This window comes from Anser cygnoides, chromosome 2, assembly GCF_040182565.1.
Source record: "Anser cygnoides isolate HZ-2024a breed goose chromosome 2, Taihu_goose_T2T_genome, whole genome shotgun sequence".
Classification (NCBI taxonomy): domain Eukaryota; kingdom Metazoa; phylum Chordata; class Aves; order Anseriformes; family Anatidae; genus Anser; species Anser cygnoides.
This window is the reverse complement of record NC_089874.1, coordinates 38,710,716-38,736,912: the sequence shown is the minus strand read 5'-3', so window position 1 is coordinate 38,736,912 and position 26,197 is coordinate 38,710,716. Positions and strand designations below refer to the sequence as shown.

At 41.3% G+C, this 26,197-nt stretch overlaps 1 protein-coding gene across 10 annotated transcripts in view; it reads left to right on the top strand.

Annotated features, from left to right (window-relative positions):
- Positions 1–10,099, top strand: part of SATB1 (SATB homeobox 1) — a 93,172-nt gene extending 83,073 nt beyond the window's left edge. For 7 of the 10 annotated variants that reach the window (XM_066991880.1, XM_066991881.1, XM_013171966.3 and 4 more), the window contains 3 exons: positions 5,004–5,207; positions 5,706–5,801; positions 8,366–10,099. In XM_066991880.1, the coding sequence (XP_066847981.1) occupies positions 5,004–5,207; positions 5,706–5,801; positions 8,366–8,857 (792 nt within the window). In that variant the 3' untranslated portion in view covers positions 8,858–10,099. The remainder of the gene's footprint in view (positions 1–5,003; positions 5,208–5,705; positions 5,802–8,365) is intronic. The other 3 variants (XM_048070302.2, XM_048070303.2, XM_013171968.3) reach the window with 3 other exon arrangements.
- The last annotated feature ends 16,098 nt before the right edge of the window (positions 10,100–26,197 follow it).

Below are 26,197 nucleotides of genomic sequence, written 5' to 3'. Positions count from 1 at the left end.
TTTAGTTTAGTCTACAATACTCAATTTTTTTGAGTTCAAAGTACTGTTTAATGGATTATGTACTTAGTCTTTGTTCACAGTAGATGCTGAAATGCAATTCACACTTTTTGCTAAAATGTTTGTATCAAATACCTCCCTATTTAGACTGATTTCTTCTAACACTATATATTTTTATTATGCTATATGCCCCAGAGACTGATACAAAATAATCTCCGATATGCTATACCAAGGAAAAGCTGTTCACATCTTAGCACTGATACTGTAAAATGTTTTGCCTTCATGGATTCGAATTACAGCTCTTTTTAAAAATGTTTGATTCTTTGTTAGTTATTCTGAAAGAAATATTCATCATTTGGCAAATTATCATCACTATAGCAAATTCACCAAACAAAAGAATTCAGTTGCTCCACCTTGAAGCCCTTTCTTTCTGGACTTGTTTATTGCTGATTTGGATGGAAGCTTTGCCCAGAGAGCATCTTTCATGCTGGTAATGCTGCCCTCTTTGATCTAGTTAGAATTGGTATTTACACCTTAAGTGTAGATTTCCATTATATTATTTTTTTCATTTAATAAGAAGGATACCGGAATGCAAAAATAGTTTCTCTAGACACTGTGCGTGACAGAGCAGGACTTTAAATACAGCTCAACTCAGTCTGAATAAAATAGCATTTGGATACGTAAATAAAATGCACGTATGCTTTCTTTAAAATAAGCGTGCTCATGGGTCTTGCAGACTCTAATGTTTGGCACTTATCCTCTTTGCGCTTTTCTTGCAATGGTTTGGCAGTAGAGCTTTCACAGGTTTTTTTCCTTTAATATCTTATGTTTCTTTACTAAATCCCTACAAGAAAACCAGGCAGAAGACTCTTATTTATTTTAAATATCTTAGGTTTAGCATCTTTTTTTTTTTTTCACCATTTTCTTGCTTACTGTAGCAAGACCTTTGCAGATGGTACTTGGTTACTTGAAAGTGCATAACAGTATTTTCTTTGTAGCAGATGGATTTAAGACTTTTAGTTCCCAATAAATGTAGGTTTACAATACATAACTTTACAGGATTTGTGTTGTATATAACAGGTTTGAACATATTATCTCAGAATTCATCTGCATGGCATTTTCAGCTTATCCAGGGCCCATGCCAGTATTTTAAGTAATAGGGAGAGCATAGTGATTGATAGCAGCTAAAGGCGTGATTTTGAATAGAAACAAAGGTTTTAGAACAGAAGGTGTCAAATTAAACTTTGTCAGTTTGAAAAGTAGTAACATCCTGAAAGTTCTGCAAACATATTTACATGTGGCTAATGTTTATATTTTGCTTTGTACTCTCTTTATATTCAGTGTAATGTTGCCTGGCAAATTTACTCTGTTTTAAAATCAAGGTTTTTCCTAATGTCACTGCAGAGTTTTGGGGGGTTTGCCTTGCTGCATAGATTTATCTGTCTAATTATTTTAAGGCTGTTTTTTAATGATGTGCTGTATGTGCTGTAGAAACTGGCTGTCATCAAATTTGAGTTATAAATATTTCCTTATTATTTTACGGTCCTGTCCACTTACTATAATATTATAAAAGCATGAAAAAGCAGTGGTGTGAGCTCTCCTTCAGAATAAATTGTATGAACTATACAGAAATTGCTCTAGATGTGGGTGCATGTAAGAGGAAAAAAATCAGCCTTGTTAAGTTCACTAGTAAATTAAACGATGTTAACTATAGTGCTTCATACTTCTTTAGATCAAATAGAAGCAAAACCTACAAATTTTGCATAACTTAAAATCCCCATTAGATGAGTCTATATCATTATTTTTTCTCAGGGTTACAAAAACATTTCATACATTCTCATTTAGCTTACTTTTCTGAATAAGCTTTATGTTCAAACAGAAGTCTGAACTGAAATTAAATTAAATACTTATGGGGGTTGGTTGGTTGGTTTTTTCTGAACCAAGAGAAAACACGGTGGTATAAAGTCCTACTAACTAAATAAACCCCTATAGCCTCTGTTACTGCCCACTCACTAACTCTTCTGAGAATTTCTGTGAGGTCAACTTTTACAAATATTTTCAGAAATAAACAGAGACCCAAAATTGCTTCTGTCCTTGTAATTTTAGAAGATTTCAGTTGGTCATTTCCATGTTGCCCATCATATATTTTATCAGAATAACTGTTTACTTCTTTAAGAGCGTGAAGAACAGAGTGGAAAAGAGACATTTAATTAGAGTAGCAGTATATTCTATACACAGTGTCAGAAGCAACTGATTTCAGTATCTCAAAATCAGTGTTTCTCTGAAGGGCTAGCAGAGACATGCTTCATCTTACAACTCATCAAATCATTTTTACATAAAAAATTAGAAGTGAGATTTCAGTGCAAAGACTAATAGCATAGTACTGAAAGTGCAATGCTAGTTAACAGTAATTTGTAAGACTAAAGACTGATCTATCAACTGTAGAAACACAGAAAAGGCAATATGGGGAGAAGGAATTTCTTAGTTAACAAAAGTGTTGTTGTGAAGTATGTTTAATCAGCATAAACTTTGATTGCTTAGGAATGATTTTTACTACGGGGCATTTAATAAGAGTTACAACTGCCTTTTCAAAAGAGCATCTGAAACTTCCATTGCCAGCAGACAAAACGTGCAGCTTCTAAGTGCATGATGCAATTTCTTGTTAGGTCTGTGAGTATACCTTAAAGAGCTGTCATGGAAGGGGAAATGTTGTCTGTCTTGTCTTTATATATATATTTATATATATATATATATATATATATATAACTTTCACCTAAATGCTTTTGCAGTTCTCCTTTCTCTTTCACCACCGTTAGAAGGACAGGACCAACAGTTTCAATATGAAGCAGTGCAGACTCCAATTGTCCTTCAGTTAGAAGGACAACTTTTTCAGCTTCAGGGTGGGCCTGTTTCTTTTTAATTAAATTTTCATTTCAATTAAAAGATCTCAATTTGGTTCTCTTCATCTTCTCCCCTCCATCCCCAGTAAACCACCTATGCTTTCCGATTGCACATCTTAACTTGCTGCAGAAAGCTAGCACTGCTGTTGAGCACAGTTCTGCACTTGACCCCATGGAAGCAAGGCAGGCAGAGAACCACAAGCAGCATGTGGATTTTGTTAGGGGCAGGGAGAGTTTGTGCACTGACCTGCTGACACGTCCCAGGGCTCCTCATGATGGGGAGGGAGAACATACAGACCCTTGCTACTGTTTTAGAAACATGCCATAGAGCTCGAACTGAGACAAGCTGTACATTATGTGCTCTGTAGGATGGCATTTGGCTACATTTTCCAATTAGCTTTTTAAGCCCTGGGGCAATACCCAGCATCTGCGTGGCCAAAAAGTGGGGTGCGCCCCCCCTCCAGGGTGCAGGGGGCCCCTCTGCTGCTGCTGCTCTCCTCCCTCTCAGCACACCTGGTGAGCACGCAGTGGGTCTGGGCCCTGCTTAAATTTTTGCCTTCTCAGCTCTGCTACCAGCATCTCACCAACATTTGTCAATTGGGTTATTTCTACTTTTTCTCCTGTGTCATTTGTTCAGTTTTCCTCCAAGAGCATACACTTGAAATCTTTATACACACCTCACCAAATATTTTCTTATACGATATGAATGCATTAAGATTATTTGTTTACTTTCACCTCTTCCTATCATGGCAATATTTTTACACTGCATTTATTAACTGCTAGCTAAAGATATGAATGTCTTCAAGAAAATAATGTATCTATTCTGTATCTATGTATCTGTTGTATCTAGTAGTAAACCAGTCTGGATAAACCATATTTCAACTACCAGTACATATAAAAAGGATCTAAAAGCTTCTGTACATTTATATTATTTGTTGATTCAATAAAATGTCATATTATCTTTCCCACAGCATTAAGAAATAAAATTGCATGGACCTAGTTTTGAAAACAGATCCTCGATGCTAAAAGGAAGAAATATGCATGTTGCATGCATGCAATATTTTGTTTCTAAATTATAGTATACCAAAAAATTGTTGCCAATGTACACTGTGCTTGCTAGAGCATTTGCACGAATCTTTTAAAACTGTCAGTGCACAATTGAGAAAAAAGTCTTCAATTAAATTTTAAGAACATATGAGGAAAGAATTGTTAAATTTTCAAGATGAATTTTTATGTCTTTTTTTAGAAGCAAGTTCTTGCAGGGCATTCCTTAGCCGACTTCATAGCATTTCCTGAAAAGACTGAGTTAGGGTAGGTGCGCTTTTAGGCAACTTGCTGTCTGGTGACCTAGAAATGGTCTAAAGGGTATGTCGGAAGCCTGAGCATATCTTGTTGTGACCCCAACAGTCCCTAGTAATATATGTAAAAGTGTGAGACTTTTTTTTTTTTTTCTGGGTTTATAAGAAAAATACTGAAGCAGATAATCAACATTCAAATCAGTTCAGCTGCAGAGGCCCCCCTACTCGTGGCAGATAGGAACACAATATTACTTTCCTGCATCCCATGAATGGATTCCTCTCTTTTAAAAGGACGTTAGGGAGCTTTGCTATCATTCTGATTTCCATCAGGCAGCTCTGCAGTCAAAGCAGGTATCTGAAGTATTTTCCTGTTTGGAGGAGTAGTACCAGCATTTAGAAACTGCACAGCAGCTGATCTACCAGCTACTGAAATGTGGTGTTGATGCTCTCAGATGGGTGTAGGCTCGCATAAAATAAAACAGGCAGCAGAGAGAGTATCACATACTGGCATCAGTGTGTAGGGGAGGATATAGGGGATTCTGCCTTGGTCAATGGGTTTGTTGAACAAAGAGCACTGGGGTGCAGGACCAAGGAAAATGTGCTTGTGTCTTACAAGGGTCTGAGCAATAAGGCAGTGGTCTCCTGGTGTGCTGATGTTTGCTTCACATCCAGCATTTACAGTGAAAGCTGCCGTGTCTTGCCAAGGGAGAGGGTGAGAGAACACAGCGCTGCTGAAGTCCACATTTCGCCCTCGTTTACCCCTCATGAGGTGAGGAATTACTAACATTTTGCTGGTGTTATCTTCAAGGGGTGGCTCTGCGAGCTGTTACGTTGGAAAGAAGATCCCTCACCAGAGAACAGGACCCTCTGGGAGAATCTCTCCATGATCCGAAGGTTCCTCAGTCTTCCTCAGCCTGAACGTGATGCCATTTACGAACAAGAAAGCAATGCAGTTCATCACCATGGTGACAGGCCTTCCCACATTATCCATGTGCCAGCAGACCAGATTCAGGTTAGTTTACCTTGGCCAATCCAGCAGAGCACTAAGTAAATAAAGCTTTAAACATAGCAAAGGAAATTAGTGTTTCTTTCCTCCCCGCCAGACTAACTACAGCTCTCCTGGTAAGAGATAACAGCGCACTGCCCTCCGCCACCGAATTAAAAGACGAGCGGGTGACCCCCTGGTTTTTTCTTCTGGTTTGGGTTTTTTCAAGCTTGTGTGGAGAGGGCGGCTCAGGCGCATGTGTGTGGGGCAGTACAAGCCATCCACGTGAGCTGCCCGTAGCTAGACAGGCATCAGGACCAAAAGACAGACATGTTGGGCGCTAGCTGTACATTGCCAGCAGAGTGGGAGGAGGTGACAACACGCTGCTCTTGGAAAGCTAAGCTCAGCCCCTCAGCAGCGGTGGCTCACCCCAGGTAGGAGTGAGGGAAGGGGACATGATTCCTCGTCCCATTTGAACCCCAGCCGAGACCGGGATGAGTCAATGTTTGTTTGTTTTTCCTTTAGAGCCCCTCTCCCACCACCCTTGGGAAAGGAGAGCATAGAGGCGCTTTCTTACCAGGCCTGCTGACCGCTGGACCTTGGCTGGGTGCTGCTCCGCAGGTGAGCTGGCACAAGGGCAAACGTGCCAGGGAGAGAACGGAGGGCTTGCAGGACCCACGCCACCTGGCTTTGGAGGTGCTGGTCCCTTGGCTCTCACAGGCATCATGCACACGAGCCTGGTGGCCCCTCAGCCAGGGAGTGTGGCTGGCCGGTTTGCTAAACATCACAGGCCAGATCTGCAGCTCTCTGAGCTGGAGACTCTTTAATCCCTTCTCGCTGAAGACATGAGGTCAGCCTTTAAGTGCTCCCTCTTACAGGGCAGATATTACTCCTGCTTTTCAGTTCCCAACCTCAGCTGAGACCTGGTGCACGATTTGTATTACCTATACAGGAAAATATTTACAGAGCTAGGGAGGATAGAGTTATCTTGCAGCCAGAAACAACACAAGCGTATATTAAAGATAAAGCAAACTGAATAAGTCAATCCCTTAGGATATCAACTACTAAAATAATTGTGAAAGCCTGGAAAGTTGCTGTTGATTTAGCAAAAAGAGAGAGAAAGATCTATATTAAGTAATAAAACAGCACTTGTTTGAAAACGTACATTGTTTTTAATAAAATCACTTCTTAAGGGGATAAAAGGAAAAGCTTATGCACGGTATAAACATTTTGCCACTATGCCATTTACTTAGATTTTCTTGCCTTGTTGATAAAAGTTTTGTGTTTGATCTCACAAATATTATTCACCTAAGCAGTTGCACTGTAATCTCTTAATATGACTTGTAAGAGTATGGGTTGGGAGACTGGGCCTGAGTTTTGTCTGTGCTCTTCTACACTATAATTATTGGAGATGCAAAATTGTGTAGTTAAGACACGAGTTTTCAAACCGTATATACAAAGCCACCAGTCTTGTAAGATTTTAATGTGCTGGGAGTAGTCTTGAATCTCTGTGGGTTTGAAGCCTTGAATGGGACTGCTAGCAGACCGTAAAACATGAAAGGATGTGAATAGGGATGAGGCAAGAGCCCTAATTCCGTGGGCATTTGCATCAGATTTTACAATAACGGATCACTTCGAGCAGGGGCTGCTGAAATGGGTGGTGAGACCTACATGAAGTCTTCACAACCACAAGTGGCACTGCGAAATGGCCAGAAATTAAATTCATCCAATCCCTACAATATTTTGTGCTGCTTAGGGTCTGCAAGTAAACTGCAACCAAAAGCTTGGGAACCACTTCTGACACACAAAAAACTGTTGAGGGGAGACTCGCAAAGGGAAATGAAATGTAGTGATAGCAGCTGCTTGTTTTGCTGCTGTTGTTTTTTAATAATAACTGGTGGTTTGTACCATATGACAAGAAATTTGCTGATCCAAAATATCTTACTAACCAGTGCTTCCTGTGCTGTGAAGCAAGAGAATTGTCAACAAAAACAGTAGCTGATAAATTTACTTTTGATTTTAAACACGATCTTATAATGTACTGTACTCCAGCAGTGGAGGAGAAAAACATCTCTGTCCCTAGGGCTCAGTGCCTCACCTTTTAAGAATGTTTCTGAATCCATGCTTGCAAAACTTCATTTTAAGCTCATGTTAATTATTTACATCATGATTTGCTTTATCTTATTCTTCTGATGTGCATACTGGCTCATTTTTATTGCTTGAGTTTTTGGAATGCAGCATGTTCCCTTCTAATAATAATAGTGCAACTTATTTAGAGCTTTGCATCTTAGTGCTTTATAAATATTAACTAAATAATCCCCAGCACAAACACTGCAGTAGGTAAATATGTTTGTTCCCCATATATATGCTGGGATCCTTGAACACAGGCAAGACAGACCCCCTCCATGGCCACAGGCAAGATGGGTCAGAGCCAGACCGGGAAACAAGGAGTTGCTACCTCCTGATCTCTTTGTCCTTGTGGAGGCAGGATTTGGCAGCACGATGTTAGACCCTTCCAGCTAACGCAGTCTGCAGTAACGTTTGCAAGTTTGGGGAGGCTTCAGTGGCTGCTCAGCGCAGATCGGTAGCGGGATATTCTGCAGTTAGCTAAAATGCTTTCCCTCTCCCTGATCCCCCCATTCCCTCCGTCTAGCCATTGCTAGAGATTTTCAGCCCTCGCTTTGGGCAGCAGCTGCTACTGCTGGCAGAGCTCCTGTGTGTTTGCCCTCATCTGGCACTTTTCTCACTTTGCCCTTGCTACAGTTCTGGCTAAGCTGGTCAAGTTAATCCTACGCTATGTCACCTACTTAGCATTTTGTCGTGTCTGCACTTGACTCATGGAGCACGTTCATTAAACTGTCGGCTGAACCGCACCGATGTCACGTCATCGGCGCTTCAGCCGGACCAACCCAGAGTGCTCCACTGCTCTGCCCGCATCTTGCCAGCCCTTTATCCCCAGTCCCTGCTCACACATGTGCAGATGTGTGCAAGATATGCAGAGGCTTACTAATTATTTTAATTCAGGTTCACATTACTACCATCAATAACGAGCCTTTTGTTTTGGTTTGCTTAAAGTTACTGAGCAATTGCTTATAGCTCTGCAATTTTTTCCCCTGGATTTTCTTGGTAACCCAAAATACGGGCAGGAATACATGTACAAAAAAACGTTGTGCTTTGTCTTGCAGCAGCAGCAGCAGCAACAGCAACAGCAGCAGCAGCAGCAGCAGCAGCAGCAACAGCAACCAGGTCCCAGACTACCCCCAAGGCAACCGACAGTAGCATCACCAGCTGAATCTGAGGATGAAAATCGTCAGAAACCCCGGCCGCGAACAAAGATTTCTGTTGAAGCCCTAGGGATCCTACAGAGTTTCATTCAAGATGTGGGCCTGTATCCAGATGAAGAAGCAATCCAGACTCTCTCCGCTCAGCTTGACCTGCCCAAGTACACCATCATCAAGTTCTTTCAGAACCAGCGATATTATCTCAAGCACCACGGGAAGCTGAAGGACAATTCTGGGTTGGAGGTGGATGTTGCAGAATACAAGGAGGAAGAGTTGCTCAAGGATTTAGAAGACAGCATCCAAGACAAAAATGCAAACACGCTTTTTCCGGTTAAACTAGAAGAAGAGTTATCGGTAGAAGGGAACACAGAGATTAATGCTGAATTGAAAGACTAATCTAAAAGTATTATTTTCTTTCAACAGTGCCACTGGTATTTACTAATGAAATGAAAGTTCCATCTTGCGTTCTGTCAAAAACCTTTATTATTCATTGTTTGGCCAATGAATCTTCCAAAACTTGCACAAAAGTTGAAAAAAGGATAATGCAGACTGCACTAGATGTTTTACTCTGTTTTACAAACTGCTTCGCAGCAACAGATGAAGCGTTGAGGATTGTTTGATATTAATTTGTGTTCACTGGATACACTGTGAGTGTACCCAATAAGCATGATACCAGTGATTTTGATTCTGGAGCCTTCAGACAAGCATTACAACTTTTGTGATTTACTGTTTTTTGTTTTTGTTTTGTTCTTGTTTTTTTAATTATTACTGTAGCACTCCACACTTGATCTTTGGAAACTCACATTTATTTAAAAAAAAAATAAAATAAAAAGAGTTTGTTACTCTTGTTCTATTGTATGTTACAAAAGAACTATAGACTGTGGAATGCAGTTTAAAGATAACATATGCCAACAAATGCCTTGTATTATATGGCACTGCCGTAATTCAGATTTGTTTTCTTTTGGAAATAAAGGTCACTGTTTTTTTTTTCCATTCTCATTGTTACATGGTTTTAAAGAAAATGAAAAAGAAAATGTGAAACACAATTTAGTCCTCATTATTTATTTGTAGATCCTGCAGCATCATGTTGTAATTAATTTTTTTGGAAGTTTCCGTTAAATGTAATATTGCTTCTCTTGTTATCATACTGATTTTTTTTTTCTATTTATAAATGTATTTTGATGGGCAGTAAAACAAAGTGTCTTAAAAGTTTTAAATAGAGAAAATGTGCTTTACACAGTTGCCTATAAAAAGTGCTCTATGTTATCCAAGCAATTCATACTATAAGCTTCACTCTTATTGTTGTATGCAATTTTTACTATCATGCAAATAAGCTTAGGTAAATAAAACTAATAGATCACCTTAGAAACTTATGCAATTAATGTGAAAATAATTGATGTTTGCAATGTGTCTTCCTTTGGTTTACAATCAATTTTAAAGCTACAGCTGTATAAATTTTCTGTATAAAGGTGTATTTCTTTTTTATGAGTTTATTGCTATGAAAACACCAGTTATTTTGTTACAGCTGGCTGTTTTTATAAGTGTATCACAATTTTCTTTATGCAGAAATGTTCTGACTAGGAGTGGTTATTGACTGTAACTACACAATTAAAATTGTTTGTATGGTATGATATGGCAGGGTTTGTCTGCGTATGTGTATATCTGGGAGGAATAACTTGTTCTTAGTGCACATCGTACCTTCTTGCCACCACTTTGAAGATGACATTTCAATTGTTCTCCTTTAAAATCACAAGCAGATTTTTTTTTAATGACCTTCTTAATATTTGAATATAGATAACATACTTCAAAAAGAAACACAGTTTGGTTATGAAAATCATAACCTGTCTTTTCTTGGTTTAAGAACTTGCCTGCCCAACAGAGATAGCAGGATATTATTGAGTCAAAAGGCTATCAGGCATAAACATATTTACAGTTCCTGGCAGTAATGCACTTATAATGGATACAGCTGGTTTTCTTTTACACTAGAATTATGCTAACACTATTCCTTGCACTAATGTTGAAACATTAAAAAAAAAAATTATTAGTCACATACTACATAGGAAAGATAGGCTTTGCACATAGCAGTCCCCTTCTAAGCAAGATAATTTTAAATGATCACTAATAAGTCTCTTATAAGTCTCTTGATAAAGCCACCATAACTGGGGAGCTCTGAATTTATGCGAAGCTCTTGTCTAGGCTACAGAGAAGACTACAGCTGAAACTTGTACATGATATGTATGCAGTTGTTCTCCATTCCTAGAGGAGGGACAACTTCCACCTGGTGTAATTGAGCTTTTAACATGAGATTCAATTTCAGCACAGCGATTCTAAAACGACTAAAAGTTAGCAAACCTCAGTTTTGTTTCAAAAGCACAAAAGAGCTTCAAAAGCACAAGTGGCTCTTAGGTGGCCGAAAATTTCTCCTTTTAGCTCCATTCAGTTCTTTAAGAAGATAATCATTAGGTAGCAAGGCAAGCTTTCATACCACATTTAAAATCACCATTGTCCATGGCCTTTGTCTCAGCACCCACGGGTTTATTGAGCAGGTCCCAGCCATGGCACCTCTGGGCTGCTCCCAGGGCTATGCCAGGCTGCACCGGGCTTTGGGCTTGGTTTAAAAGAATGGAGCCTTCGTGCCATGCTGGGAGGGCAACAAGCCTTAGGAGGGGCACAGATGTGTAATGTGACATCACAATTTAAGGAAAAGACAGCGAGATTATACCATCACTTAAGGGACTTGTGTTAGGTATAAAGCTATTGATAGCCAACAGCTGTGCTGGTTGCAAAAGGGCATAACCTAAGCTCAGTCCAGGGAAGCCTCTGTGGTCACCACTGACTTCCTTCTCATACTGCAAATAGGATCATTTGTTTTGATCATTTGTTCTGGGATCCAGACTTGCTGTAGCCCGGGCAGTGCAATCTGAGCTGACATGCAGGACGGTGCCACTGGCACCCTGGGGACAGCTGAAGAGCCAAGAGCCCATTGCAGTAGGGCTGCTTAAGATTAAAAATAAAAGTAAAACTCACTTTTAAACTAATGTGTGCATATGCAAGGTAGAAGGAAAAAGCCACTTTCCCGGAATATACTCCCCTTCATGCTAAAAGCTAATATATGCAGCACTCCTAATATCAGAAATTGGGCAACAAGTCCAATAACCTATAAAAGCATAAGAAGAAATATTTATAAAATTGTCTTTTCAATGTTGAAAGCAATTTCCTTTTCTTTTATCCTTTTAAGTTTTATGGGTGCTGAAGTGGAGGCCATGTGGGCTTGCAGATGGTTATTATAGCTGTTTCTTTTCCATTACCTTTGTTTTTCCTTCTCCTGGTCTAGCTGAGGTTATCTTCCAAGTGGTCCAGCCTGTGCAGTTACACATTACCTGCACAGAGGTTTGAGTCAGTGCATTTTGTGTCCCCGTGGGTGGGCTGAAAGCAGTCTTTTACCGTGGCCTGAGTGACCAAAGTATTTCTGTTAAATCCTTATCAGCATCCTCAAATGTGATACAGGTATTAAGGATCTCAATGTTATGTGGGTTCAAGAGGTTTATACGGTTAGAAGTTAAGCTACTACCAGTATATGTCACCTTGACTTTAGGACCGGTTAGACTACCTAGGAAATACCTTATGCCCTTTTCTGTTCCTTTTTCTCGTCGTCTGGCATAATCCTATCAACAAACTTTCCATTTCTTTGGAGATCAAGAAATTGGGCTTGATTTCAGTAATGAAGAAGTCTCTTTCTAAATGCAGCCCAGACAAAAAGACGATTAGTTGGGAAGTTGTCAGTAGAACTCACTGCTGAGTAGGACTTCGCTGGCAGTGTATGAAAATAGAGTATTTTGTATGTGCTTAGGGAAGTATGGGGAAATAATAGTGCTTACTAGGAATAAAATTTAAGCTGTGAATAAAGCCAAACGCCTAAAAAAGAGAGAACTGAGTGCTGGGTGGGGATGGCAGGACAGCTTTTGCTATAAAACTGAAGTTAAGCATTTACCATGTTTTATGGTTTTTACCATAAAAAGTAGAGTATTTTTACTCCCTGCTGGTTCCCATTAATCTATATTTAAGTGACAAGATTTATGCAGATATAGTGGAGTCTCCGGTGAGCATTTTTCAAGCCTGAAATGAAACTAAAGAGGCCCCAGATTCCAGGAGGGCCATGGCTTGGGGGCAGTCAGATGCCCCAGCCACACATACAAAGGTTGAGTGCCATTTTAAAGTCTCCCTGCCCTACAGTACAGGATTCCTAGAGCTGCGCTTTGCATTGCTTCTTTAAAGTGGGCAGATGATGCAGAAAGAAATGTCTAGGTTTGAAAGTAAATTATTGTGCTTTTTTTTTTATTATTATTTATTTAAGATAAAATGGTGAAGCAAGTGGGGGAGGAAGAGAAGGTTGCCCTGAACTGGTGATATGGTTTCAGTGATTTTCTGACTCAGTACTTTGGTTGTGTGCTGGGAAAACACCAAACATTGCTGCTTAGTCCAGTTGCCAAAGCAAATGCCCCATACATTAACAGTAGTGTAAATTACATACTGCTGAAGATCTACTTGAGCATCAAGTATTAGCAATTCTGCTTAACATCGACTGTGTGTTTTTATGTCAGGTACATTGCAGAGACCAAAGGTTTTTTGATTTTTACATAATGATTTATATTGTGCTTTGAATAACAGTCCCATGGCAAAGCAGGGATATAAATACACTCCCAGGCCTTTTTTGCACACAGATGTAATTTTAGTTTGGTCTCCTCACAGTGCCTTGCGTCCACACAGTCTTTTACTACAACAAATGAGCTAATAATTCAAACTGCAATAAGTGATCCTCCTTGGAGCAGGAGCAGCACTACTTGGCAGTGAGTTTGTTTGCTTTCAGGTTCATACGGGAGCCTTCCCGACCACTCGGCTACTGGCAGCCCTCCCGCCACCCCACGCCGCATTGTTTTGCACTGGCCTGGCCCAGGCGCCCTTCCTCCTCTGGGTCAGCCTGCCCAAATGTCATCTCTCCTCTTTACATGCAAGCAGTCATGTATATGCACCACAGTTTACTATTAGGCAGTAAATATGGTGTGTATCTGTCGTCACCTACCTCTTACCATCACTGTTCGTGCTGTGAGCCTTATAGGTTTTCCAGAACAGCTCACTTTCATAAGAGAGTGATGCTCTGTCTGGAGCAAAGCCACCAGCAGGCAAGTAGTTTCTGGGGTGTTGGGGTAGAGGGGGCAGAGAGGATATGTGTCCCAGAGGGAAACAGGAAAAGAAAAAGTGGATGACAACAGAGAAGGATGGGAGCATCAGTTAAGTCACAATCATGGAGAAGTGGGCTCTGTTACAAGCCGTGCTAGAGGGACACCCCAGAAAGCTACACTGTACTCCCAGGATGCTGTAGAAGATGTTCTTGACCAGAAATGTACCATGGTCACCAACAGAAATACAGCATAACACAAGATAGAGCATAACACAAAAGCCTCCTCGCCTGTCCACAGCAAAAGTGGTCCCCTAGCAGTGTGTGTTCTGGTGCCACCCCACCACGTAATGCATGCAGGTTTTTTCCTTAGCTGCAGACTGGAAGCTGCCATGGCAAATGAAGGTAGGACTGTCTTTCCAGGTCACTTGCTTACCCACACAATATGCTAAAGCAACATACAGTCTGTGGAAAAAAACAAACAAACAAAAAAAAACCACTCCTTTTCCTACAGGATTCCAAGCAACCACAAACAGCATGTTTACAGCCTCAACTCCTCCTTGAACCAGATGTGCCATAGGAGCTGAAACAAATCAGGTGTGTTGTATGGCCTGCATGTTTATCACAGGGTGAGAGAATAGAAAAAAAAAAAAAAAAGAAAGAAAAAAAAAAGCATTGCTTCTGTTGGTATGCAGAACTACATAAGCATGCACAGTTCTGGGGTAAAAATCTGGGGCAAACAGGTTGCCCCCAAGAAGCTTCAGACTGCTACTGACATTTAAAACCAGTTGCAATGATTTGTAATTATTGGGGCCAGAAAAATTTGTGCAGAATGCTGCTGACTTTGCCGCAGACTTTCTCCCAGAACAGAACTCAAGGCAAAGAGCACTCTTGTGTTATTTACATTACAAAATAAACAGCCTTGCAAGACCAGCCTCGTGGATGTTGCTGCCCTTCAACATCTGCATTAAAGAAAGACACCATCCTGTAACTGGCAGCACTGCCCACAGCTATGCATCCCTTCTTACCCCATCTCAAGGGGGCTTCCCTGCTCATAGCATGCCCCCAGGTTCCTTCTTTCTCTTTACTCTCTTATCATCAACTTGAAAATGGCCCTTCTTCCTCAGGCAACATTTTTACATGGGGAAAACAGAAGATGTTTTTTTAGAAAACATCTTACCTTACAGCGAACAATGGCAGGGAAAGCTAGGCGAGGATGTCCTTTCAAAAGTGTAGGGAAAGTGATTCTTTATCATTATCAGCATGACAGCTTGGATTGGGAAATAAGTACAGGTGTTGTTGTTGGCTTGCCTAAGTGGGAAAAATGCTATATCCCCAGCCTAATAGGAATTTAATAACAGCTGAGAGACCAAAGGAGACAGAAAAGGAAGACAGAGGAGAAGAAATATCTGGATACAAACTTATTAGGGCCAGTCATGCCTCGCTATGACTGGAGAATTGTAAGACTAGTTTAAACTGAAGGAGATCTGAGTTAGACACCAGGAAAAACTAAGTGAGAAGCACTCGTGGTTCACATACTGGATGTAGGTATAGGAACAGCCTGCAAAAACACAGAAAGAAGGATCAGAGTTATGGACTTGTTTCGGAGGAAAGGTTAAACAGAGAAGGCTTGCAAAAAGGTAGCGGCAGATTCCCTCCTTAACAAATACCTGCAAAATTGTGAGTGGCAAATACAGAAAGAAACTCAAAATTTCTTATAAGGCAAATAAAGTCAATGTTTGAGATTATCAGGCAGCAGGTTTAAACAGCAGCAAAAGGGAGCATTTGAACTGCAGACCTCCTTGTTGCATACCCCGTTTCATAGCAGGGGGCATGGCTGCTTCAAGTGCTCCATAGTCACAAGCGAGACGAATGCAAGAGCTCTGAAACCGGCAGTGTTCTTGCTCAGGTACGCTGAGTGCAGTTTGCACGCTCTATTCCCTGTCTTGTTCATAACCAGATTTTAAAACAACTGACCTGAATAATTTCATTGAGGAGTGGGTCACCTGATTATTTACAAAACATTCCCTCCCACACAGGCCAGTATAAAAATTTATACCCAAAGCACTTTGGTCATTGCCATGGTACCAGTGCAGTCACTACTCACAACTGTGCTCCAACTGCAGCAAGAGTGAACTGAGGCTCCTTTGACCCACTTACCTACGAAACCAGGCCATTTTTATGTGGTACCACCTTTCTTTCAGTCTCCCCTGTGCCCATCCCACTTTCATTCAGGTTTAGCTGCCCTCTTCCATTCTCTTCTTGAAAAGCACCACTGGAAAGGTTCACATGGCAGAAAGGTAAGTGAAGGCTTCTGGGACAACTGGAAAAAATAGACGTATATATTTGCATCATTCCCTCATGTGACATCAGCCCTAAGTTATTTAGGGTGCACTACGGGACGGCTGGGAGAATAATCGCAGGAATGTACTGATTTGATCCCAGGTCTCCTCCAGCTGTCACCAGGCTTTCTGCAACGCACTCCAGGGTGCAGTGAGCGGACGGACAGCCGGACACTGAAACCCTGGGTACCTCCCCTGGGCACCGCGTGGCACACGAGCACGGCACTGCTTGAAAGCACGCTGCTGGACAAAAAAGCGCACCGTGGGAAAGCAGATCAAAGCAATGTGATTGCATTTCACGTCTGATACAGCTCATTCCTGAAGCCAGGGTGAATAGCCTAATCCAATGTATCATTCCTGTGCAGGCAGAGCCTTAGGCTGGCATTGTGTCCCGTGGAGCACTGCTCCAGCGTGCAGCATCTGCCACCGCCTGCCCTAGGGCTTGGCGTAAGACTGCCCTGCTCCTCTCCACCTCCTTCTGGGAGATGCTTTGCACAAGCCCTGACAGCCAAAACTCAAGCTGTTTCAGGCCCTTGAGCGCACTGACTCTCCCGCCACGGCCTGCACTGCTCGACCTCTGATCCACACTCTTGACCTTTAAGGAGTCACACGGGCGAATTTGCAGTGATTTAGCTTCAATTTCACATGCTCTTGCTTTTGCAGATATTCTACCCACTTACCCACTCTCTCCCCTGGTTAATCAATGTCAGCTGTTGATGGCAACCCCTGCCAGACAGCTAGTAGATGGGACAATTATTCTCACAAGGACTTCGAAGTCCAGACTTTTAACCCACCAGCTCCAGTATGGAGCAGCTGCAAGAGCTCTGAGTAGCAGCTGCCCCTTTTCTACTGCAGCCGCTGAGCTGCTCTGCTTCTGGTCTCTGGCTACTCTGGCAAGAGGAAAAAAATCTATTTTCAAGACATCATAGTATGAAATCTTAAGTGACTTCTGCCTTAAAAAAGGAGGCGAAGCCCTACAGGCAGCTCCCACGTCATAAACAGTAAGCTGTTCTACTGCGGAGGATCAAGTGGTTTGATAGCATCCCTCACCCTTTCCAAAGCATACTCATGGCTGCTGGACTGCACCTCTTCAACACACCTCCTAAGGGTAAGATTGTGTTAGGGCAAAAAAAAGTGAGTGGCCAACACATTAGCTCAGCTACCTGAGCCCTCAGGTCTGCTGTGGCCCCACAGATGTCACAGACCAGCAAGTGTAACTTCAAGCAGTCTCTGTGTTGCTCTGGCTTCTGGTAGGAACTGACTTTATTGTCACCTGGCACTGAGACTGGGGCTAAACAAATTTGATTCAAGGCCATCGTCTCCAGTTTTGCTGCAAGAAATGCTCATCAGTATCAAACCGTTTGTACTGCCACAGTTTAGGGCTATAAAGTTAGAGCTGTGAAGTGTTACTGCCGCTAGTCAGAAGTTGTAGGACACATGGTCCTTTACCCAAGTCTTCAGCATAAGGGGTCCAGCAGGTAGGCAGCAGGGCATTCCCGACACCGAGGAAATTCCCTTCTTCTGCTGATTTCTCCTTCCTGGCCTCATTCTGAGCCCCAATTCTGTGATTCCTTCATGCAAAGCAAGAAACAAAGTGAGTTTATATCCACGCCTCCAGCCTTTCACAATGTGAGCAATCACTAGCTATAGGAGCAGGAAATGTTTTCAGGGGATTTGTCCTGACTTCTTGGAGAAGCTCACATCCAGCTCTGTAACCTGCAGTTATATCAAGGCTGCCCTGTGCAGGGATCCCTTCCAGCAGTAGCTGAGAGTGTCTTACAGCACAGCAGAAGGATCTGATGCCTTGAGTCCATGCAGCAGCACCAGTGCTAATGGGCACAACACTGAAATAGCACGAGGAGAACAGATCTCAGACAGAGCCATGTGAGGAACAGCGCAGGGGAGGAAACACAGGAACTGATAGTGAGAAAATAGACAAAAGAATAAAGTGGGAAGGGCAAAAAGAAAACGAAAGACAAATAGATGACTGAAATATACACTAACAATGGTAAAATGCCCCTGCCCTCATTCGTACTTTATATATATATATATATATTTATATTACTCCAGTATTTCCTTCCATGTCTCACACAGATTTGCCAGTTTTTCACTCAGCTGGTAAAAAACAAATAGAAAGTATTTCCTACCCAGTGATGGAAGTGGTCTAAACTTTGAAGTACTTGGATTCTTCTAAGTTATTTTTTATTCTTATTCTTTTGGGGGTCTCATAGGCATGATGTTTATTTCATCTACGCATGGGAAGAGGGGGAGGAATGGGTAGCCTTGACTCGTGTTAACTGTTGGCAACAGTTGTTTTAATTTTTTGCAACATGCACCCAAGTATCAAGAGACTGAGTAAAATATAAATAAATATGCTCTTTGGAAACCCCATACATCTTTATGGCCTACGATACCTTCAAATCATGGAAAAACACATGTTTGTTTGTTTGTCTTAAAAAAAAAAAAAAGAGAGAGAGAGATTTTGGTGGCAAAGCTACCTCCCATTGCTGTAAACAAGGTCAGGAGGCCAAAATTAGTCTGTCCCATTTTGCACAAAACAGTCAACAACTTAAGATGTTTTTGCAATAATCAGAAAATTATTGACCGGTGTCAACACCCCCTTTCTGATAAACTGTTGAAATGTTAATATTCTTGGCAAAATTGTTTTTGCTCTAATTACTGTATCCATCTGCTCTATAAGATTGATTATACTGTGAGAGTGTTTGTTCTCTTGTCTCCTGCAATGATGGGCCTCTCCTTGGCTCAGAAACAGTCCTGCCTCATCTTTACACAGAGACGAATGTGCAACAGAAATCAAACCGCCATTCAGCCCCAATAAAGCCGAATAAAAATTCCTTGAAGGAGTTAATACAACAGCCATTAACTGGTTCTTGGATGGGCCATCCCTTGGAAAGCTATTGCCCTGGCCAGGACAAAGATAGCTGGTCTCCATCCAGCGCAGGAGATCAGTGACCAAGAAGGCCACCAAAGCCCTGGAAGCCCACAAACGCTGGCACATCAGCAGCGTTACTGATTCAGCTGAGGAGAAGTTTGGCTAGTTGGAGACACCAGGCCTCCTCTGCACCAGCTCCTTGGCAAGGAGCTGCCGAGTTGTCTGAGGAGGAGAGCGCTTCCCGTCCTACTCTCCACGAGCACCTGCAGAGGCTAATGTTACCTGGACTGGACTGGTTATTTTTGGAGCCAACATGTAATGTACATGCTATCTATGGCATATGCCAAAAAAGACTTGCTATAAAGTTATGTCTGGTATTAATCATTATTAAAGCGGATCAAAAGGAGAAAAAAAATCAGCAGAAAAAATAATTGTTTTATTAGAAAAATGCTGTTTTCACATGGCAAGCCTGGAAGAGATTCAAACTTGCATTTTGTTTTTGAACTGGCATTTCAAAATAGATGCACAAAAAAAGTCACTCAAACTCAAAAAATGTCTTTTTCTTTGAGCCTTCTTACACAGCAGCTGAACTTTTTCTTTGGAAAATGATGCTTTTTCACAATAACAAAATGAAATTCAGCAACAACATTTATTTCAGAAATATGATTTTTCATACCAAAAAAAAAAAAAACTATTCTTTTCCACATACCGAACTGCATATTTGAATGTCTAAAGCATTCAAAGCCATCAAGCTATAAGGCTGAGATTGCTTTCAGGTTTTTATTTTAAAAAAGATTTATGATCTTTCTAAAAAGTTTCCAAGTTCTTGACTCCATCGGGTGCACTCAGTGCATATGCTCATTCTTGGAGAAAGAAGCCCAAAGGTTAGAAAGTTCAAAAAAGGAAGATGGACTTTGAAGGGATGGCTTTTTCATATTTTTTAAATCCTCGACATATGAGTACCTACAACTTTTCCTGAATTGTAATTCAACCTAAAGAGCCCCTGCTGGGTACTCATTCCCACCTTTGTGTCATCCCTTTATTTGTGCCAGCAGGAGGGATTAAGCTGTACTTAGGTAATACAGGCTGTTTCCAGTGCCTCAGCTATTGTACCATACAGAAACACTTTCTGAAGAGTTTAGGGAAGGAAAGGAGAGAAGCTAATGACAATATTGTTACCAGATTTATTAGAGATATTGTGGGAGAATGAGATTTTTCGGAGAAATTCCTCCTCAGGAAAAAAAAAAAAAAAAAAAGGATATTCTATGCCCACTTGCTTAGTGTGCTATTACACTGCCTGCTGTTTTTTTTTTTTTTAACCTGAGAGAAATTTCAATGGTGAGAGGATGACTGCAGTCCAGCCTCAACAAACACCCCTCTCTTGTCTTCTTCTGAGCTTACCTTCTCCTCCAGCTTCTCGCAGCAGTTCCCAACTCCAAGAAGAGCCAGCACAATGCTACATTGCTGCTGCATTGTCCTCAGCATGCTAGAGCAGGAGAAGCACAGGAGGACTTTCTACAGGACAAATGTAGGACGAGTTTTCCCATGCACTCAAGCACCCAAAAATTCATTCTGCCACCACTCACACAAAGCCCTTGTGTCCTTGTGACTGATGACCACCATTCAAAGGACTTTCCACTTGGAAAAGAAACATTTGGGCTGTTGCCAAAGCCAGGGAGTGATGGACAAGATCCCTTTCAAAATGGAACCTGGGACACAAGCCCTGGATAGCCTCTGCTGAAATCAGTAGGGATTTCCAATCAGATATGTAGCTGACAACCACTTTTAAAAGTGTTTAAAACAAACAAACAAACAAACAAAAAAAAAAAACAAAAACTTTTCCAAGCTTTTTTTTTTTTTTTTTTTTTTTTTTTGTCATACATTTATCTCTGTACCTTTTGTTACACTGGCTCTAAAATGCCAGGTAGAACTTTAGCAAACACCATTGGAAACCATCATGGAAAGAACATTTCAGCACAAAGAGCTCTAAATCTCAGGGAGAAGAAGGATTAAAAGTTACAATCTCTGCCTTGGACAAATACAAATACCTAAGAAAAGAACGCTGACACCAGCGAGGACCATGCACTCAACAGAAAGCCATTGGGAAGTTCAGAAATCCCAAGAGAAGGTAGGGTTTCCCTAAGCTTTCAACTGCCACAGTTCGTCTTTGTGCAGGGACCTGAACATTTTCTCATTGTCCCCTGCACAAAACACAGGGAGGAATGCAGCGACTGAATTAGGCTTGATAATTTCCTGTCTGCCTGCAGTCTCGGACTGACATCCTGACGCTGTCCTACACTGGAGGACTATTTTAAAAGCTGCCTTTACAGGCACGCTGGATGTAATGCAGTTTTATTTTTAAATGAAATCTTTGATTATGGAGAACAATCCCATGGCTGGGGATGCATGTTACAGAACCACAGAGTCTGTGGGGGACCATGCTTATCACAGCAAAATCGCCTTCTCAACTGTTCAGCATTGCTGCCGTGTCATGTTACAGTAATAACTGCAGATGAAGAGCTTTTAATTCATTGATAAAAGCAGAAGGCTGGAGTAGCTGGCTAGCTGTAATGAAGCTTATTATTCTGCAGCTAATTTGCCGATTATATTAGAGTTTTATTTCTGAGCACTTGTACCAGAAGACAGTATTATCAACACAACATCTAAACATAGAAGGTCCTGGGAAGAATGTTAATGAGCTGCCACCTACCTCTGCAAAGGTCCCTGTTATTAATAGTGAGTAGCCTAAGTATAGATCAAAAACTCTCCCTGAAGAGTGTGCAACCTGTGTAAAATATGATTACTCATTTGGAACATAACCAGAAAGTAATGGCTAAGTCATGTCTCATTTAAAAGACTGTGGTTCCTTTAATGACGGTAAGTGGACGGGGGCTCAGCTGAAGCACCCTGGTCCAGCAGTGGGATTCCTGTGCTCCCTCAGCAGCCCCAGCCATGGGCTGGAGCCTGATCCAGGGAGAAAAGCTGTGCATTAAGGAGCTCTGCTGCTCCCTCTCCGCTGCCTTTCTATCTCCTGCCTCCTTATCTCACAGTCTGGAGGCAGGAGTTTCTGAAGACTACAGGGAATCTGTTCCTTCCTCCTGCCCCTAGAGCTTTGATCCCCCAAAGGCATTAAAAAGGATACTGGCACATCTTCTGTGTTCAGGAGTAAGAGGGGTATCATGGTACACAAACAGGTAAAGAGGAATGAAACACCTAGGTACCCAGCCATCACTGAGATCCAAATGGACCTTCAGTCAGGCAAGTACCCTGGCATCTTCCTAGAAATATTGAAACCGTTCTTCTGTTCTCTGAAAATTCCTTCAAAATTTCAGTGGGACAAGGAATTCCTCACATCTTGATGTTTGCTCTCGCCAGTCTCCTGCCATGCCCCGATTCCTTCTGAGGAGAACATAACATCACACTAAAAACACGTCTCTTCAGACCTCCTTGCAGGAAAAAACAGAGTACCACTGAGGTTCATTGTGTCTTAGGAGTGAGGAAGAGCAAGCATTGCTTTAGTTGTCTGGCAATTTCATAAATAATTCTACTTATTGCTAGGCTTCTGAGAAAGTCATATATCAAGTTAGTCATTGGCAGGTTCAAGCTAGACCAAAGCACAGCAGAGATTGCTGTAGGACATACTTTGGTTTTGTATGTAGCTACACCGTAGTTCAGAGGGGCTATTTATCCTAATCCACAGAAGCCCATAATTGCTTTGCAAGCTCCCTGCCTGTTCAAGGGAATTACAAGCCTGAGAGTTTCTCTCCTGTGTTGTGTCCAGCCAGAAAAATTGATCTTCTACTACTAAGGAAGAAAAAAAAAAAGGAAAAATGCTGCAAAACTCTTGTTTTCTTTAAAACACAACACAAAGTACTCAGCAGAAGGTACAGTCTCTTCCCTATTCGTTAAAATATTGATATAAAAAAATTTCTTTCCTTTCCTAGCAGCAGTGTGCTCTGGTTGTTAAAATCACTTTGAAACTGCAGTTCATGACTGATTTGTTAAGGCACTAATCACTGGAGGTATTAATGTCAAACTGATAGTAGCTGACATCAGCTACCTGGCATCTCCTGTCCCCAGAGTAAGAGCTGTGGCCGGGATGAGGGCTGAATGTGGGCGTCCCACTGGGCAGCCACAGGGGTCAGAGGCTGGGCAGGGGTCCAAAGCCAACCTTGCCCATCTCTTTGGGCAGCTTCCCAGATGACCCTTGCCAAGACAGGAGCCACTTGAAGCCAGGAGCAAGACCAAGGCAACCTTCCAGCCTGGTCACCTCAGCCATGAGACTTGCTTAATCTGACCTTTGCTGTTTCTCCCGAAAAGGGACGTTTGGGGGTCAGTTCCACTCTAAACTGTGCTGTCTGTGCTCCAGCACATGCTGATTAGCCTTGAAACACCAGGCTGCCAAACACAGCAGACACGCTGCATGCCAAGCAGCTTTCCAGGGTGATGCCTGAGCTGCTTCAGTCCTGATCCTATACCAGGGTGTGGAGCCCCTGCACCCCATGGAGGGGAGAGGGTTACCCCTGTGGGAGGTGGGGGACCGATGTGCAGGATCTGCAGCCTCTGCAGAAATTGCCTGCAAAACAGCTTGAGGAGATGGACAGTGAAGGCAAACTCCCCTCCATGAGCAAATGTCAATGTACCAGCACGACATCCTCTGCGTATAGGATACTTTGCCTATTAGAGACCAACCCACGTAGCCACAGGCAATCTAGACTCCTTAGGGAAACAGAAGGTTGCCTACTTAGACTTATTAGGATGGTAAATGGCTGAGCAGCTGGATGAACAGGCAAAAATAAACTACCTGATATTCTTCCAAGTGCTCTACAGAAACAATCCCTATTTCTCTTCAGTCCTCTTAGCTTTGCAAAGCCAAAGGGATTTAGATGTTTAACATCCAGGACATAAGGCCAAATCATCAAAATGTAAACAGGCAGCTTTGAAAATCTGTGTCTTAGGAATCACAGTCCCATTGACTTTCCACCAGACTTTTGAAAACAGGGGTGCAAGGATGTGACAAGGTAAAGTAGCATTGCCAGGGTGTTTTGAAGAAGGTCACATTCACAATGACCTTGCACATAAACAGGAATGGGGAATATAAGACACATTCCCCAAACCTGGTAAGACTCAGGCAGAATATCACAAAATGCTTCCTAACATTCCTTCAGTAAGAAAAAAGCTCCACTGCTCAAACCACAGAAATCTGGACAGAACAAGGCAGTAGGTACCAAAACACAACGAACAGAAGAACCAACACTGTGTCATGTCACAATCACCCAACTGTGACAAAAGTTTACGAAGGACTTATCCATATACAATAGGACAAACTCACATTATGGTGTAGTTAATATTTCTATGCTTTTTTCCATTAAAATAATGTTTCAACAAACCGCATTTTTTGGTATTGATGGCTTTGTGCAGAGATTTTCTCTATTTTGGAACAGAGCATTAGGTACGAATAGTTGAAATAGTTTCTTCTTGTAATTGTACATTACCTTGAACTCATGTCCCATAAGTTTCTTATATATTGTGGAGTAAGTCACTATTGATTTCCTTTTCTATCATTTCAATGCTTGCTTTTTTTCTTTTTTCTTTTTTTTTCCCTTGAAGGAAAGAAATTCTACCCAGCTATATACACTGTAGATTTCTTTGCACCTTTATATTGGTACAAGGCCGAAAGAGCTTCGTTTGATTATCAGCCCACCTCAGAAATTTCCTGTTCTGTGGTCCTTGAGCATGGAGGCCAACATTTTCCAACACATTGTATAATGTTAGTCATCTAATTCCATATCTGTACACGTAAATAAAGTTAGCCCTGCTTTTCAGAGGACTCTCAGATCCCATCAGTGGGAGTTTTTATGGACAGAAGACTGAATAAGCATTGCAGGATTTAATTAGTACTATTACCCAAAGGAGTGCTTTAAAGATGGCTATATCAGAGGACGCTGATACAGTTCAGGAGATAACTGTTCTTTTTTTTTTTTTTCCCCTGTATATAAGCTTTCAGTTATGCTTAAGAGAGGAGAATATTCTTCCTTAAATCAGCTACGCACTGCTTGAAGTGGTATTTATTTGATTAATACATCATGTGTTAAGTATATCAACATAAAAGAAAAAAAAAAAGACACAAAAACCTATAGTTTCTTTATAAGCTGTGCTTCTTCAGAGCTATGCTTAACTGCAGACTTAGTGGAAGAACAATCAAGGACAGTTAAAAACACCTTTAGGACTTACATGTAGCACAAACCCACACAGCTTCTCAAAAGGAAAGGCACAACACACTTGCCCATGAGATACATGAGAGATCTCATCACACATATCCTTGAAAAAGGAGGACGTCTGAAGTCAAACATCACCACAAAATTTATGACTGTCTTCAGCTGGTGCCTCAGCTGGTGTAAATCAGTATAGCTCTGCTGATTTGGATGGAGTGATTTACACAGGCTGTATTGGACTGCTGTGCAAATCTGCTTCTTACATACCTAAAGAAAAAATAATATGAAAAAAAAAATAAGGAGGGGGATGAAGGCTTCTAGACCTACAGCAGAAAACAAGACAGTGAAATCTGTACCTATATTGCCTTTAGGAACAATTAGGTATTTTACTGCTTAACAGCCCCAAAGTAAAAGGCAGAAATTTGAATTTATAAAGTGCCACAATTACATTTTAAAACATTTGTGTAACAAAATTAAATTGCAGGCATACATATTCCTGTGATTTTCTGAGGCATCTGTCTTCATATGACTTCAGTTGGACATTATGAACTCTGTTTACAATTCTGATCCTGCTACATTCTTAGTTTTTACTGTATTATATATTTACTTACAGTGAAGCTATGAAGCCTGATGCCTGGATGTCTGTCTGTGCATGGGTCAGGTATTACATTGCTCATAAAATGAGTTAGATAAATAATCTGAACAGACCAGCCCTAACAAATAGTAGAATGGCTCCAGACCAGCTTTATGTAGAATAAGGTTTGGTGCAGTGGGTTTTCTTTTTTCAGAAAAGACAAAGACAAGAGTTGTAAAACAGGCATTTAAAAAAAATTGCTGTAAGAATTAGGGACAAAAAGGAAACAGAAAAACTGTAATTTCATGCTCAAGAAGACAAATTTGAGTTTATAAAGATTAAGAAGAAGTTTCAAAATGAATATTTTAGGGTCCCTGAAAGGAACTTACTCAAATTCCAAAGGCCCCTCAGGAGAAAGAGAAGAATATATATATATATATATATACATATATACATATATATATATGAATTAATTTTGCATTTGCTTCAGTATTTCTTATTCTTCCCACAGTAAAGAGAGCTGTACTTGGAAAGCA